The 15,179-nt window shown below is 27.1% G+C and overlaps 2 protein-coding genes across 3 annotated transcripts in view; one reads left to right on the forward strand and one right to left on the reverse strand.

Annotated features, from left to right (window-relative positions):
* LOC103308686 overlaps positions 1-971 on the forward strand; it is a 2,161-nt gene extending 1,190 nt beyond the window's left edge. The window contains exon 3 of the mRNA XM_008182491.1: positions 870-971. Within this exon, the coding sequence (XP_008180713.1) occupies positions 870-971 (102 nt within the window). The remainder of the gene's footprint in view (positions 1-869) is intronic.
* Positions 972-10,634: 9,663 nt separating this feature from the next.
* LOC115033371 lies at positions 10,635-14,884 on the reverse strand. Of its 2 annotated transcripts, XM_029485751.1 has the most exons (4): positions 14,445-14,884; positions 14,234-14,254; positions 11,743-11,784; positions 10,635-11,242 (listed from the first exon to the last, which is right to left on the reverse strand). In XM_029485751.1, exons 1-4 carry the CDS (start codon positions 14,515-14,517, stop codon positions 11,070-11,072), a joined length of 309 nt encoding a protein of 102 aa, XP_029341611.1. In that variant the 5' UTR covers positions 14,518-14,884; the 3' UTR covers positions 10,635-11,069. The 2 variants fall into 2 exon arrangements, with proteins under 2 accessions (XP_029341611.1, XP_029341610.1); XM_029485750.1 differs by lacking the exon at positions 14,445-14,884 and having other exon boundaries at positions 14,234-14,436.
* Between the last annotated feature and the right edge of the window lie 295 nt (positions 14,885-15,179).

Below are 15,179 nucleotides of genomic sequence, written 5' to 3' on the forward strand. Positions count from 1 at the left end.
AGGAGCCATGTATTAAACTTTCAAGTATTTTTATTCAACAATATAAATTTTTATTGACATTCATAGAAAAAAAAACTAATTAAATTGGAAGCTGAAATTGTTCGTAAACAGCTCAAAACAAATCAAAATATTTTGAAAATTTTATCATGTATAGAAAATGGAAATATAAACAACCAGTGAAAATTTAATGTATCTACAGTCATTCGTTTTAATGTTACACCAAAAACCAAAATCAAATTTCTCGAAAACAGATTTTGCGTAAAAATTCTCGTTTTTTCCTTAATTTTTCTTTTGTTTTTCACTGCGCTTTTGAAAACTATCGGAAATTTCAAATTTTTACCTCCTGAATGCACCAACTAGATTCACTTTGCCATCAAACAAGATACTGTTGAAGAAAATCGAAAAAGTTTTACTGCCCCAAACCGTGATGACAGAAACAAAAAAAAAAAAAAAACACACATCATTGTAAAATCAATACATTCATCGTTCCACTCAGAATCTAATACGATTTTAATAAAATACATTTATTTTTGTAAAATTGATTTTCGCTTATGGGTTATTAAAAAGGTTTTGTTTTGTTTTTTTCTGTTTTGCGATTGTGGGTTATTTATTTTTGCGCTTTTAGGTTACGTTTGAGTCGTATTTTGCGCTTATGGACTACAGCCTGATATTATATTTTATTATGTCGATTATTAGGGGGGTATAGGAAAAAAACAACCAGTCAGCCTATATAGGTTAGCTGGTTAGGAATTATTAATTGTATTTAGTTTTTACTACTCACCTATAAATTAAACAATTTTATCGGTGTTGTACGTCTTGTACAATGGCGTTTTATGTATTATTTTTTAAGACATTTATTTTTATTTTAGATTTGTACCAAAGCAGTTCCTCTAGGCTCTAGTTATGCTCTTATCGAGGTGTATGCATGTACATTAAATTGCCTACTTGGTCAAACTTGGGGTGGGAATTAATATATTCAACAAATTCAAAATAGCCCGTGCAACGCACTCATATTTATATTTAGTAATTAGAAGTATGTAATATGTATATATATATATATTATTTGAATATTTTATGCTAATATGTAATAAAGTCTAGTCAGATATATCAGATACGACTCAATGGTGGTGAAGAAAATGACATTTGATGAATGGCATCGATGTGTAATTAGAAAATAGAAAAAACTAAGGCGATATCACCTATAAGTGGTAGTCAAAAGATTTTGTCATGAAATTAAAATTTCATTTTATAATTATTAATAATAATATACCTATCTACTTAAATAAGTTTTAAATTTGTGACAAGACATATCATAAATCATGAACATTAATTTTATTCTTTAAACGAAATATAATATTGGCCCATGATATGATTATTTTTATAAACACCAATATGTGTTGTATCCCATATGGCCCGTATCGGCCAAATCATATGTGGTCAAAATGTATAAATAATTTATGATTACGTTATAATATGTTTAATTATTAATTAATAAATGTTAAATACCAATCATTCAAAAACTGTCAAAAACTAGTTGTGAAAAAAAGTATTCGAATATGTATTATGAATATATTTTTTAAGAACTATTCGAATACGTATTCTGAATACTTTAATTCTCATTTATTCGAATATGTATTCCGAATACAAAATAAAAGTATTCTTTACAAGACTGCCGAGCCCCATTTGCCCCTCCCCCCTTAATCCGGGCTTGGTCGTCTGCGACTGTCGACGTCACTCGATTTATCATGTAATTCAATGATTTTCTTCTTTTATTGTAATTCAAAAACGAAAAACCGTAGACCGTAGACCGTAATCATATGATTATTTTATTAATTCATAATATGAATATTATCTAGGTATATATATAAAAATGTCTGTTTCTCTGTCTGTCTGTGTATTCATTTCACCATGGCAACCATTCATATATTATTTTGAGATTTCAGTCTGTGTGTGTGTCCATATTACAAATAAATCAAAACCTTGATAAAACACAACCCTGCATATTATGGTTGAACCAAATTTGAATCTAAACCAGTGGTATCAAACTCAAATTTTTTTACTTAGGTCTATAAAATATAAAATTTATATTGATGTAACGATCTGTTAGTGAAGCATGGACAAAGTACTTATTATCATACTATTACTTGTTAGTACATTATACCCACAATTAACACAAATGGTTACAAATGACATGATGCGATGTTATTAATAGTGTTGCAATAACCTGAAATAATTTTATCGGTAATTACTAATCAGGGATTGATTTCCAACAAGGTGTGTAAAAATAAAACATTGCGATTGTAAAATAATATTATATTCATGATTATTGACGTTTAAATAAAAATAAAAATTTATACTATTCTATAATTATAAGAAATACATATTCCAAATTTCTTAAATTATTGCGAGCCACATCGATAAGGTCCGCGGGCCGCATGTTTTTGAGGCCACTGCTATAAGCCAAGAATCAATATTAGACATCTAAACGGTACAATAACGTATCACGAAATGTGTAAGAATTGAGTCATGACGTAATCATTATGAATGTTTTTGACACACGTTTGGAATTGGTTTTACATAGCGTAAATTGCGTAACATGACAAAAAAATATAATATTCAAACCTATCATATTGAATGATCAACACAATGCCTTAAAAGTTTAAATTAGAATAGAAGCGGGGTAGGTATTGTAATGATATAGGTAAAACACCATTACCGTGATTATTATATTTTATTATTTTTATAAAAATTTAGGTACTGGCAGACGCGTGTGTCATCTTTCATTCAATTGTAATATCACGGATACCCGCCATAACAATAGGTTATATCTAACAGTGGCGCGGTCGTTAACCCTTCTACCCTGATATTTTCATTTCGTTAATTATGATACATCAACGTTAATTTCCGTATAATGATTATTTTTAAGATGGTAGAATACTACTAATTTGTCTGTTTGTCCGATCATAGCAAATTTGTTAAAAATTACCTGTGGCGGTAAGTTGTTATCGTTTATTAATTCTCTTATCGCTGGATGCTTTATTAATTTATCATTTGAAATAGGTTAAATTATAATATTATTTTCACCGTGTTTTGCGTGTTCAATGCTTCCTTCAATTTCTGTTATTTTGGAATCAAAAATAGGTTTGGCATCTGCTTTTTTAAATTCTTCGAAATCGCTAATTGGCTCATCATTGGTAACAACTTATATACGCGATAAGCAATCGGCGTTCGAATGTTGTGAGCCTGCCCTATGTATAATTTGATGATCGTACTCTTCGTGAGTGTTGCGCAAAGATAACTAAATATTTATCTAGATAAACATCAAAGATAATTGGTTATAATTTATCTAAATAAAGATAAAAGATAATTGGTTATAATTTATCTAGATACATATAAAAGATGATTAATAGTTTAATTATTTAGATAAAGATAAAAAATAAATAATATTTACCTGGATAAAAAAAAAAGATAAATTTTTTTTATTCTTAACTGCACTTATTATCTAAACTAACATTTATTTTTCCGTTATAATTATTTTTTAGAATACATTTTCATTCAATTTCATTCATTTTAAGATTACTTTTTATCATTATAATTATAATATAAGTAATATTAATTTTTATTTTTGTTTAAAAAACTACTCTCATTATTTTTTTTCGGGTTGAGGCTTCGACAACTGAGGTCATTAGACTGTGGAACTGTGGGGGAGAGTACTGTAGGTTTTGGTTAATAATAATAATCATGATTTCGATAGTGAAGTAGCACTACCATAATTTATACCATGTATTATAATTACCTTGCTAATAACTAATAAATTGAAAAAAAAATACCTACACCGCACATTGGTCTGAAAGGTAAATTTAGCTTACATAAAATTAAATTTTAGTTTTTACTCGTAATAAATTACAATATTTTTTTACTTTTGTGTATTAACTATTAAATAGATAAATATGAGATAGGTACCTCCGCGTATAGCAATTTTGGTATACACTTAAGGACTTTGATTTATTTATACGCATTTAATACAAATATACGATATTAAATATTACAATATTTTAACACGAAATATTAAACTTAAATGATTAATATTATAAAAGTTATATTATTCTGAATCATTACCAGATTCAGATTTACTAGAATCACTTTCTTGGTCTTCAGGAATTATTATTAAAAGTCTTGCATCGTGTGAAAATGTCTGCAATTTTTCCGGTTGAATGTTTCGCATGGATATTAATGGGTCGGATGAAACTAGCAACATTTTAATGAGATCTTCATTAATTTTCACTCTGGATAATTTTCTAGTGTGATGTTCCCTGTAGTTTTTGTAATTTTTGTTTTGGCATTCTTGAGCTTCTTCAGACAATTGGCCTTTATAAATATATATTGTACATATTATATACACAAACATAATATATAATATTCAAAAATACCAATTGGTAAAATTGCATGCCGGATTGTTTTTTGGCTATAAGCACTTTGTCATATGATGGATAAATATTTGAATTTCGAGCTTTAGAACCGAGTCGAATGATTGTGTACTGATTTTTTGTTAAATTATTATCCATGATAAATGCCACAGCTTCGTTGGGAGAGTAAGGCATAGTAAAATGTGCTTGCAATAACAGCTTAAAGTAAAATGAAATAGATACTAATAGACAATATTGTTCAAATTGTATACATTTTGAATTGTCTATAGACATTAATAATATTTATGGCTTTAATTTTATCAAATCAATTAATTAATGGGTACATATAGGTAGTATATAAAACAAATATGTTATTTAAATAACATTTTATCATACTTTCTGAATTGGGTTATATGTACCTAAGTTAAATCTACCTTTCAGACCACTGTGCACCGTTTTTGAAAATCATTAAAGCCATAATTCATAAACATCTATTTATGTTTATTGTTAATTTATTATATTAAGAATATAACTGATAATATTAAGAGGATGTCAAAGCACTTTTCGTTTTCTCTCTCTGGCCCACGCGCAACATAGACAAAACGCATTTACGCAAAATCATTTTTTCTATACGTTTAAGTAATCTTAGAGTAAAGTCAACTATTAAAAAAAAGATAGAGAATAATAATTTTGAGGGAGTGACTATCGATTTTATATTTTATTATTATTTGCCTTTCTATTCTACTTTCAAAAAAAAATAAAAAAAATGTTGTACATTTAAATGATGTTTAAAATGTTTTGAGAAAATATTTAGACAAATCAATATGTCATTCGCTCAAAAGCATTATTCTCTATCTTTTTTGTCAAGGGTATCTTTACTCTAAGATTACTTAAACACATAGAAAAAATGATTCTGCGTAAATTAATGTGCGAGCCAGGGAGAGAAAACAAATAGTGCGCTGACAGCCTCTTAATAAAATATGCGGGCCAATCAAAATATCATTGTTGTATACCTAGTACCTTCTAAGTCTCGTGTAGTTGTGTCTATAATGTGGGTGGGCGTGTGGTTAGTATGTCCGTATAATTACCCGTATCGGACCGTATAGAATTATTAGAAATTACGTAAATAAGCAACACGGAAAATTATTATTATAATTCAGCGCTTTATTTTTCGAAATAAAAATTTACCATACCTTAGTTTTTGAGGATCAAATAAAAAAAAAGGCGGGTAAGTCGTGGATGTCGCTCTGCTGTACAGTAGGTTACAAGTGGGTTACTGTAATGGATGGAATTAAATTTGAATCCAATGATATTATATCATTGTATACGAAAAACGATTCTGAACGGAGATGATTTGCAGTGTTGAGTTTATCTAGATAAATTTATCTAGATAAATTATCTAGATAAATATTCTTTTATCTTTTATCTTATCTAGATAAATAGAGAATATTAATTAACACAGTTATCTAAGATAAAAATCACTATTATCTAGATGAATTTATCTAGATAATAAAATTTATCAAACGGGTCTTATTTATTATAGGTAGACAATTAAGTAATAAGTAGGTAGTATTTACTATGTAAGTAATAATAACTAATAACCATCGACATTTTCGATAACATCCTATTAAGTTATTCTAGGTATATTGCTACGACTGCTACGAGTTTTTGGTTGTATGGTTTCGTAGTATTTAATAATTAATATTATGTTATATCATAAATCATACCTACTGCTGGTACCTATATTGTGTAAACATATTGTAATAAAACATATATAATTAATATACATCCATAATACCCAAAAATAAAACATACCAGACGGCACTACGTCAGTCCAGAATAACATAAAAATAACTCAAAATAATATGATTGTACAAAAATTACGTATTAATATTATTATCATTGGTTATAAAATGTACAATAATAGACATAGTATTTATTAATTATTATCAACGATTTTATAAACATAATAAATGGTAGGAGTATCTAGTATCTAGTAGAGTAGTAGACCTATTGGATCACGTCAACAAACAGCAAGGAGCTGAAATATTATTATAGTCATTAGTCGTAAAACTACCTCGTGAATCGTGCGACATATTATAATATTTATTATGTTATATATTGGAAGTCGACTCACCATAGTACCGTACGCGTGTTTTTACTAAAGTTTAATAATTGAATTTAGTCAAATCTGTGATCAAGTATTTTTTACTATGCGGAGATTTTTAATATTGACTGCTGATAAAAATGACGCAAGTCGGTTGAAAAAACAACGTCTTCAAGAGGAAGAAGAAGACGATCCTGGTAAAAATAATAATATTCAAGAAAAAGATCTACCTAAGTTATCTGAAGAACCTTTGATTAAATCATACTTATTAGATGGTCAATTTTTTACTGTTGTTAAAGAAGATGGATTAAAATTGACTGCACAATGTAAAAATTGTCCCAAAATCATTCAAGGACAAAAATTGTCCACAGGAAACTTCTTAAGTCACTTAAAAGTAACTACCTAATAATTAAGTATAGTAGTATACATTGTACTATTATACTCGTATAATTTTAATTTTGTATGCAATAATTGCAATAATTAATAGTATACCAAACGAAAATAAATATTTGTGATTTTAAATTTTTAGTATAAACATAAAACATTGATTCCGAAAGTTGAAGAGGCTCGAAAACGTGCAAAGAAATCAATGGTAACATCTATAACGCATGCAGAATTACAGGGAAAACGATCTACTAAATTATCAAAACAACAGGTAAATTGTATAATTAAATCTAGTTATTACTTATTACTTATTAGTTATTATAAACTAAAATAATTGCCAAATATTTATACATAATACAAGTATTTTTGCTTTAAATTATTAATTTTGGGAATATATTAAGAGAGTTGTTTTTGTATAGCATACAAGTTAAATAATTGATTTATTTAGTAAAAACTTTACTGGACAGATAAATTATGTTAAAATAGTTGTGACAGTTTATTTTCTTAATCTGCAACTGTTCACTTGTGTTAAAATATAGTACATACCTATATAATATGTTAATATACAGTGTAAAGAGTTTGGCGTTTGGGGACATTTTTGCAATTAAAAATTAAAAATAATACACATTTAGAAATTAAAAATTTATTTAACTAATGAATTTTGTAAACGTGATGACAACAACTTAGAAAGTTTATGTCCAGCTATTTTTAAGACAAATACAGTTAAATCTTAAATATTTAGGTCTGCATCTTGATAATTGTCTAAATTGATAAGTTATTATTAATTTAAGAAAAAATGTTTATGTATTTTAAATCTTAAAAATATTTTGAATAATAATATGGTAGAGGTACCTATGCTCTAATACAATCTATATTACTCTATTACTAATTAGTATTTAGTAATTACCTTTTGTGGTTCCGCTTATCTAACACACATCAAATATCAATAAACTCGAGACCACTTTAAACTCCTTAGTAAAATATCTTTTCTAGAAGCCAAGACCATTCATTATAAATACACTATATAGAATATAGATAGTTGAAAATATTAAACATTACTTCGCATTATTTATTATAATATGTTTATACCTTATTATTTAAGCATAAATATACCATTATACTACCAAATCATACCTATTATACTTGCTCAATACTAATTTAACTAATCCTATATTAAAACATGTTTAGCAAAATCCGGACCTCATTAAGTATTTGTAAGTTTTTGGGTTAAATTTAAAATTAACCCTCAAAACTTTTATTATCTTCATTTAAAAAAAAAAAATATTTTTGCCATTATTTTTAATACATATAAGTAAAAATTAAAAATTAAATTGTATGTTGTTAATTTATATAACTTACTATTATGTAATAAAAACACAATTTTTTAATTAAAAAGGTTCACATAAATTAGTACCCTTTGAAGACAAATTGTAAAATTAAATAACTTAAGTATTATGTTTTAGTTTATGATATTATGTGTTTTTAAATTAATTGTTTTACAATTTATTAATTTGTACTTATTTTAGGTGAAAAATATTGTATTTGATTACATTATACAAGAAATGAGACCCCTCATTTGCTGTGAAAAGCCTGCTTTTCGAAGACTAGTCATGGAATTAGCTGGAATAACTGATTCATCATTACTTCCTAATCGAAGACAATTGGCTAATGATTTGAAATTAAGATATTCAACATTTATAAATATGATGACCGATTTAATAGAAAAACAGAGTTATATTTGCATAACAGCAGACATCTGGAGTGCAAATAATAAAAGTTATATGGGCATGACTTATCACTATATTGAAGAAAATACATATAAACGTCATTCGTATGTTCTTGGTTGCCGAAGGATAATAGGGACTCATAATTTTCTAGCCATCGCTAAGGTCATAACTGAAGTAATGGATACATACTGTATAACCAACTCAAAAGTCACTCATGTAATTACAGACAACGCCAGTAACTTCGGTAAATGTTTTCGCACCTTCTCAAGTTCAATTACTTCTTCAGATCATTCAACAGAAAATTATGACATTGGCAATTTAAATTCTGATGAATCTGGTAGTTATACTATAGTTGACAATTCAGACTCTGAATCTGAAAACGAAGACGAGAACATTGAAAGAATTGATGTTGGTTCAATTTTTTATAATCAAGAAGTCCAAGAGCAAGAACATGATAATAGTTATTGTTTACCTAAACATATTACTTGTGTAGCTCATTCGTTGAACTTAATTGCTACTTCTGATATTTCTAAAATTTCAGATGAAACCTATATCAGTTTATCTAAAAAAACTTTTAACAAACTACAAGCGTTCTGGAACTTATTAAGTAGAAGTACCATGGCATCTGATAAAGTAGTAGAACATTGCAACTGTAAATTTCCTATTCCTGTCGTGACAAGGTGGAACTCAAAATATGATGCTATTAAAAAAATTTTGGAACATAAGAAAAAAATAGTTACACTATTTGATATTTTAAAGTTGAATAAACTTAAAGGTAATGAATGGGTATTTTTAGAGGAGTATTGTTTATTGTTAGAGCCATTAGCAAATTCTCTTGATAAGCTACAAGGAGAAAAACATAATTATTTAGGGTATGTTGCGCCTACATTAATAGTATTAAGAAAACTATTAATTCAATCAACCAATTTAAAGCACTGCAGACCATTATGTTTATCATTAATAAGTTCCTTAGAAAAAAGATTCAATTATGTATTTGATCTTAGCGATCCAAAAAGCAAGACATTTATTATTGCATCTATAAGCCACCCTAAGTTTAAGCTATCTTGGGTTCCAGTTAGGTATACAAATTTGTGTAAAAATATTTTTTTAAACGAATGTGAAATAATAAGTTCCACTATTGAAAATAAATCATCTGGATCCACTGACAATGAAGATAGTGATAGTGATGGATTTTTCAATAGTTTATCTGAACGTTCTACAATAGACATTCGTACACCAACACAGTCTCAAGACAATGAGTCAACTGAGGATACTATAAGAGTTTCAAATGCTGCTAGTGTTCAAGCATTAACATTTTTAAATTCAAAGAAAAAAGATCTGGTGATGCTTGATCAATTTAAAGTTGTCAAGCAAGTTTTCTTAAAGTTCAATACAACACTACCATCATCAGCTCCAGTTGAACGGCTATTTAGCGGGGCCATACAGGTTTTAACTCCAAGACGTAACAGATTAAAAGACAGCACATTTGAAATGCTGTTATGTTGCAGATCACAAAAATGATCTTATATTGCTTATATACATTTAAAACTTTTTATATTTTTATTTTGCTACACTACACCAAGATGGCCGAATTTTTTTAAAATTTGTTAGTAGGTATAATTTTATATTTAGGTATTTCAGTTATTAATAAACAAGTGTTGTCAACTGAAACTTCTTCACCATTATTTACATTAATCATATTAATATGAAATATGATTATTAATTACAATAAAATAGATGTTTATTTATTTTTAATATATTTGCAATCTATATAGACAAGGTCAGCCACAATAAAATATACATAAATTATTGTTTTATATTTTATAAGAAATGAGTGCCATAAGGCATAAACCAATATAAAAAAAATTTATTTGATAATTTATCTAGATAAAATTATTTTTTCTCATCTTTATCTAGATAAATAAATAATTTAGTTATCTTTATCTTTATCTAGATAACATTATTATAATTTATCTTTATCTTTATCTAGATAAAATTATATTTATCTCGGCTCAACACTGCTTATGTAATACGATAAATACATATTTTATTTTTCTTGTACTATGGGTTTAATAATTTTTATTTTTATTGACACGTTTTCAAAAATATTCCACTCCGGAACTGTCTTTTTTATTAATTTTTTTCCACTATAATTTTATTAACCGCTACAACAATAATTATGATACATGGAAAGCGATTCGCCAGTACGTTCATACTAAGCAGATAATATATCAATAGGTAAACCTTGTTATTAACAATACTTCGCAGAGCACCATGTAAAATGCAACGGGAGCGATTCACATAATATAAATATTATATTGAATATCCAAAATAAATAGGACTTAATAAACAAACTATACCATAATTAAGTCCTTTGTCGACGGTTCACAGACTACTGATGAAAACCACAGATAGGTAAGTATAGAATATAGATGAATATAGTATCTACCTATATCTGTGCTGAAAACCCGTAAACATAATTATGAAGTAGATGATAATGTCAACTGCAATGACATGAACCTTGAAATTATCAAATATATTTGTATAAATAATGAATGTATACTTACCAATTGCTTCAAAACGATTTGCGACAGACACTGCGTCCAATTGTACTGGTTCTAAATTATAACATTTATCATTGTTTATATTGATCGAAATTCACGGTGCGTGTCGTGTGTAGATGTAGAATGTAGATGTAGAATTATTATTGTACAATATAAATAATATAATATTTTATCTTACATATGTAGATGATACCACGATAGACGATGGAGGATATATTAGTTAGTAGGTACTAGGAACTAACCGTTAGGTAGTGGTAATTTATGGTTGTTTATAGTAATATCTCAATACTACGATTACGAAAATATTAAAAAATAATTATTAATTTAATTCGATTACAATCAACTTCGTCTTCGCAGTTTGTATAACATATATAAAATATATCAATGTTTATAATTTTTTGTACCCAGCACATTCTCTGTGATGTAAAAAGCCCAGCTAGCCCATTTTCTGATATGAAAAGCCCAGCCCATAAAAAGCCGTCAACTAATATAATTTTTGAAACCCAAGCCCTGTTAAAAATGGTTTTAATATTCAAAGATTTAAATTTAATTACCTCGATCGTTCATAAATATAAAACCAGCTTGATACAACTGACCTGTAATGATATGATGTTTCTAATAACATTGAATATTTTCAATATTTTAGATTCTGAGCGGAGCGATGAATATATTGATTTTACAATGATGAGTGTTTTTTTTTATTTTTACAGTTTCTTTTTTAAAAGGAAAGTGAATCTAGTTGGTACTTTTGGGGTAGAAAGTAAAACTGTCCTAGTTGTTTTTAAAAGCACCATGAAAAAACAAATGAAAAATTAAGGAAAAATCTCGGAAAAAATGGAAATTTTTACGCATAATCGATTTTGGTTTATGGTGAATAACCTAACCTTAGGAAATTGTTGGATAGTGTCGGAGAACTATGGAGTCCAAGTCGCGTAATGCCGTATACGACAGATTACGCAAAACCAGGTTTTCAGAGCGGTTCCCTACTTTCTACCTTCTTCAATGTTTTATTATTGTAATGCTTTTTGATTTAATAAAAGTAACATACTGTACCTGGCTAGGTATACATATGTTTGAAAAAAATAATTACAAACAATAATAGGACTATAATACACGATTCGGATACAATTTAAAAAAAGGTGGGTAAGTGGATGTCGGTCTGCTGTACAGTAGGTTACAAGTGGGTCACTGTATAATGGATGGTATTAAATTTGAATTTAATGATATAATATCATTGTGAAAGAAAACGATTCTGAGCGGAGAAGGTATGTCAGTCTAGGTATAAGACATATTATATACTTATCTATGGTATTAAAAAAAAATTGACCTATAATAGGTACCTATAATAAATTCCAAATTAATCATATCACAACATCCATAAGGTAACGCGTCATACATCAACAACAAACCGTTGTACTATCATAGATATATAATAGTATAATTTAAAAGTTTCAAGTACCACGAATAATATTAAACAATCACAACAAAACAACTAAAATAGTTATTCCAGGTTTTTTAATATGTAATTTCGTCAAAATTTGAGCTTAAAATGACTATAAAAATAAACTGTGGTTATTTCTTTTTTAGATTTTTTGCTAACAGAATTAATGACTTACGTGCAATCTTGTTTTAAATTTTCAATCATGAGATATAAAAGTTGAACATTTTATAGATTTTTAACTATGAAATAATTATTCAATTTTAAATTTGATAAATTTTTTCAAATTCTATCTTTAAAAGCTTATAAAAAAAAATTGTGTATATGTATTTTTAATATTTTTCAACTGATATTGTAACAATATATCAGGAGCATTATATTACATTTTTACACTTTTTGGCCCAACAGATAAAACTTTATTGATATTTATAGAAAAAAAACAAAAAAAAATTGAAAACTGACAATGTCCGTAAACAGCTCAAAAAGAGTCTAATTATTTTCAAAATTTTATCGTATATAGAAAATATTAATATAAACATTCAGTGAAATTTTCAAGTATCTACAGTCATTCGTCTTTTAAAACTGAATAAGAAAACCGTTACGTGAGAAATCGAGTGAATATTGAATATTGTAAAAATATGAATTTCAAACGTTCATAAAAATTGTATTTAACTTGCTTGTAGACATTGTTTTTTTTAATGGTAGACAATCTTATGTGGAATCTTAAATTACATTTTCAAATCTTAGATTTAAAAAGTAAAATTTTTACCAATTCTTAACTCAAAATAATTTGCTAATTTTCGCGATTTTTACATATTTTGTCAATTTTTGAATTTTAAATGCTAATAAAAAAAACTGTGATTATGGATTTTTAATTTTTTAATCTGCCTTTCAAACAATATAATAGGAACCTTCTATTATATTTTCAAGCTTTTTTAACCAACAAATAAAATTTTATTGATATTTATAGAAAAAAAACTAAAAAGAATGGAAAATTAAAATGTCTGTAAACAGCTCAAAATAACTCAAAATATTTGAAAAATGATATGGTGTAAAGAAAATACAAATATAAACGTTCAGTCAAAAATGTATGCACCTACGGTCATTTTTTTAAGAGTTGCACCAAAAACCAAAATCAATTTTCTCGAAAACAGATTTTGCGTAAAAATACCCATTTTTCATTAATTTTTCTTTTGTATTTCACGCCGATTTGAAATCTACTGAGGAATTTTTACTTTTGACCCCTAAAGTACCAACTAGATTCACTTTCCTATCAGCAAAGGTACTGTTGAAGAAAATCCAAGCACTTTTACTGTCCTAAAAGGTGATGACAGACACAATAAAAAAAATAAAAAAAAAAGCACACATCATTGTAAAATCAATACATTCATCGTTCCACTCAGAATCTAAAAAAATTAGTGATACATAATTCATTTTTATATTTGCATAAAATTAAAATACTTAGGTATCCAATCTACTTTTATATAAATGATCATTATGCAGTAGAAAAGTTTTCACATTATGACTAAAGTGGAACTCACAGTTTTTGTACTTAAACATGTCATATGTGTAATGTATGTTGTAATGTAAAATATAATAATACTTACCCTGACACAACTCTGTGTTATCTAGATAAAAAATAAATATTGGTAAGTAAAAAATAATTAAAAAATGATAAGGTTGTAAAATATTTGGCTTTGAAGATGACATCAAGCCCATTTGATACGTATAGGACGTAACATTTGGATTGTCCTTAAATATTAAATATTAGTCTTTGATGTATAAAGTAAAGTAAAAATAATATACGTAGGTACTTACCTCTAGCGTAAATAAAACCAATACAATTTAACATCAAAAATATAGCTAAAATAATATTAATATTTTTAACCATGTTGTAGGACGGACGTAGGAGCAACAAATGAATAATATTCACAGTGTTGAGTTTATGCTTTGATATTTAAATGGTTATTCAGCAAACAAAACATATATGTATCCGTAAACAATTGAATAAACAAACCAAGAAAATAGCATTGTTTGGAAAGAACGTCGTTCATGGACGCTCGTTTACACGTTCACGATCATATTTAGTGAACAATACGTGAACGTCGCTCGTTTTTTTCAAATAGTACGTGAACGTGAAAGACCATTATATATAAAATGAATTTGAACGATTTTTCAGACGTATAGAAATGCTAATACTGCGGGTTATTCGTATTTGAATTCCATCATGAAAATGAAATCGGTTTTTTTGAAAACATTTTTTGTTTTATGCCACGTATAATTTCGATTATACGTAGTATGTTTAAAATGCATAAAGCGTCTGCGGCGTATATTATTCGAACACTAATTATTATTTAGTCAGGTGGCGTATTAGTTTCTTTTCAGTTGTTGTTTTTTATTTTTTTTGTGCGTTAAAATGATTAAACGCCACGCGTTATATTATAATATTTCCCATAAGTTTTATATAAATTATTCAAATGTACTTAGTACCGTTTAAACAAATCGACATAATATTATAACTTGATTAAACTTTAGGTATGTATGCTACAAATG

This window comes from Acyrthosiphon pisum, chromosome X (assembly GCF_005508785.2).
Source record: "Acyrthosiphon pisum isolate AL4f chromosome X, pea_aphid_22Mar2018_4r6ur, whole genome shotgun sequence".
NCBI classification, from domain to species: Eukaryota; Metazoa; Arthropoda; class Insecta; order Hemiptera; family Aphididae; genus Acyrthosiphon; species Acyrthosiphon pisum.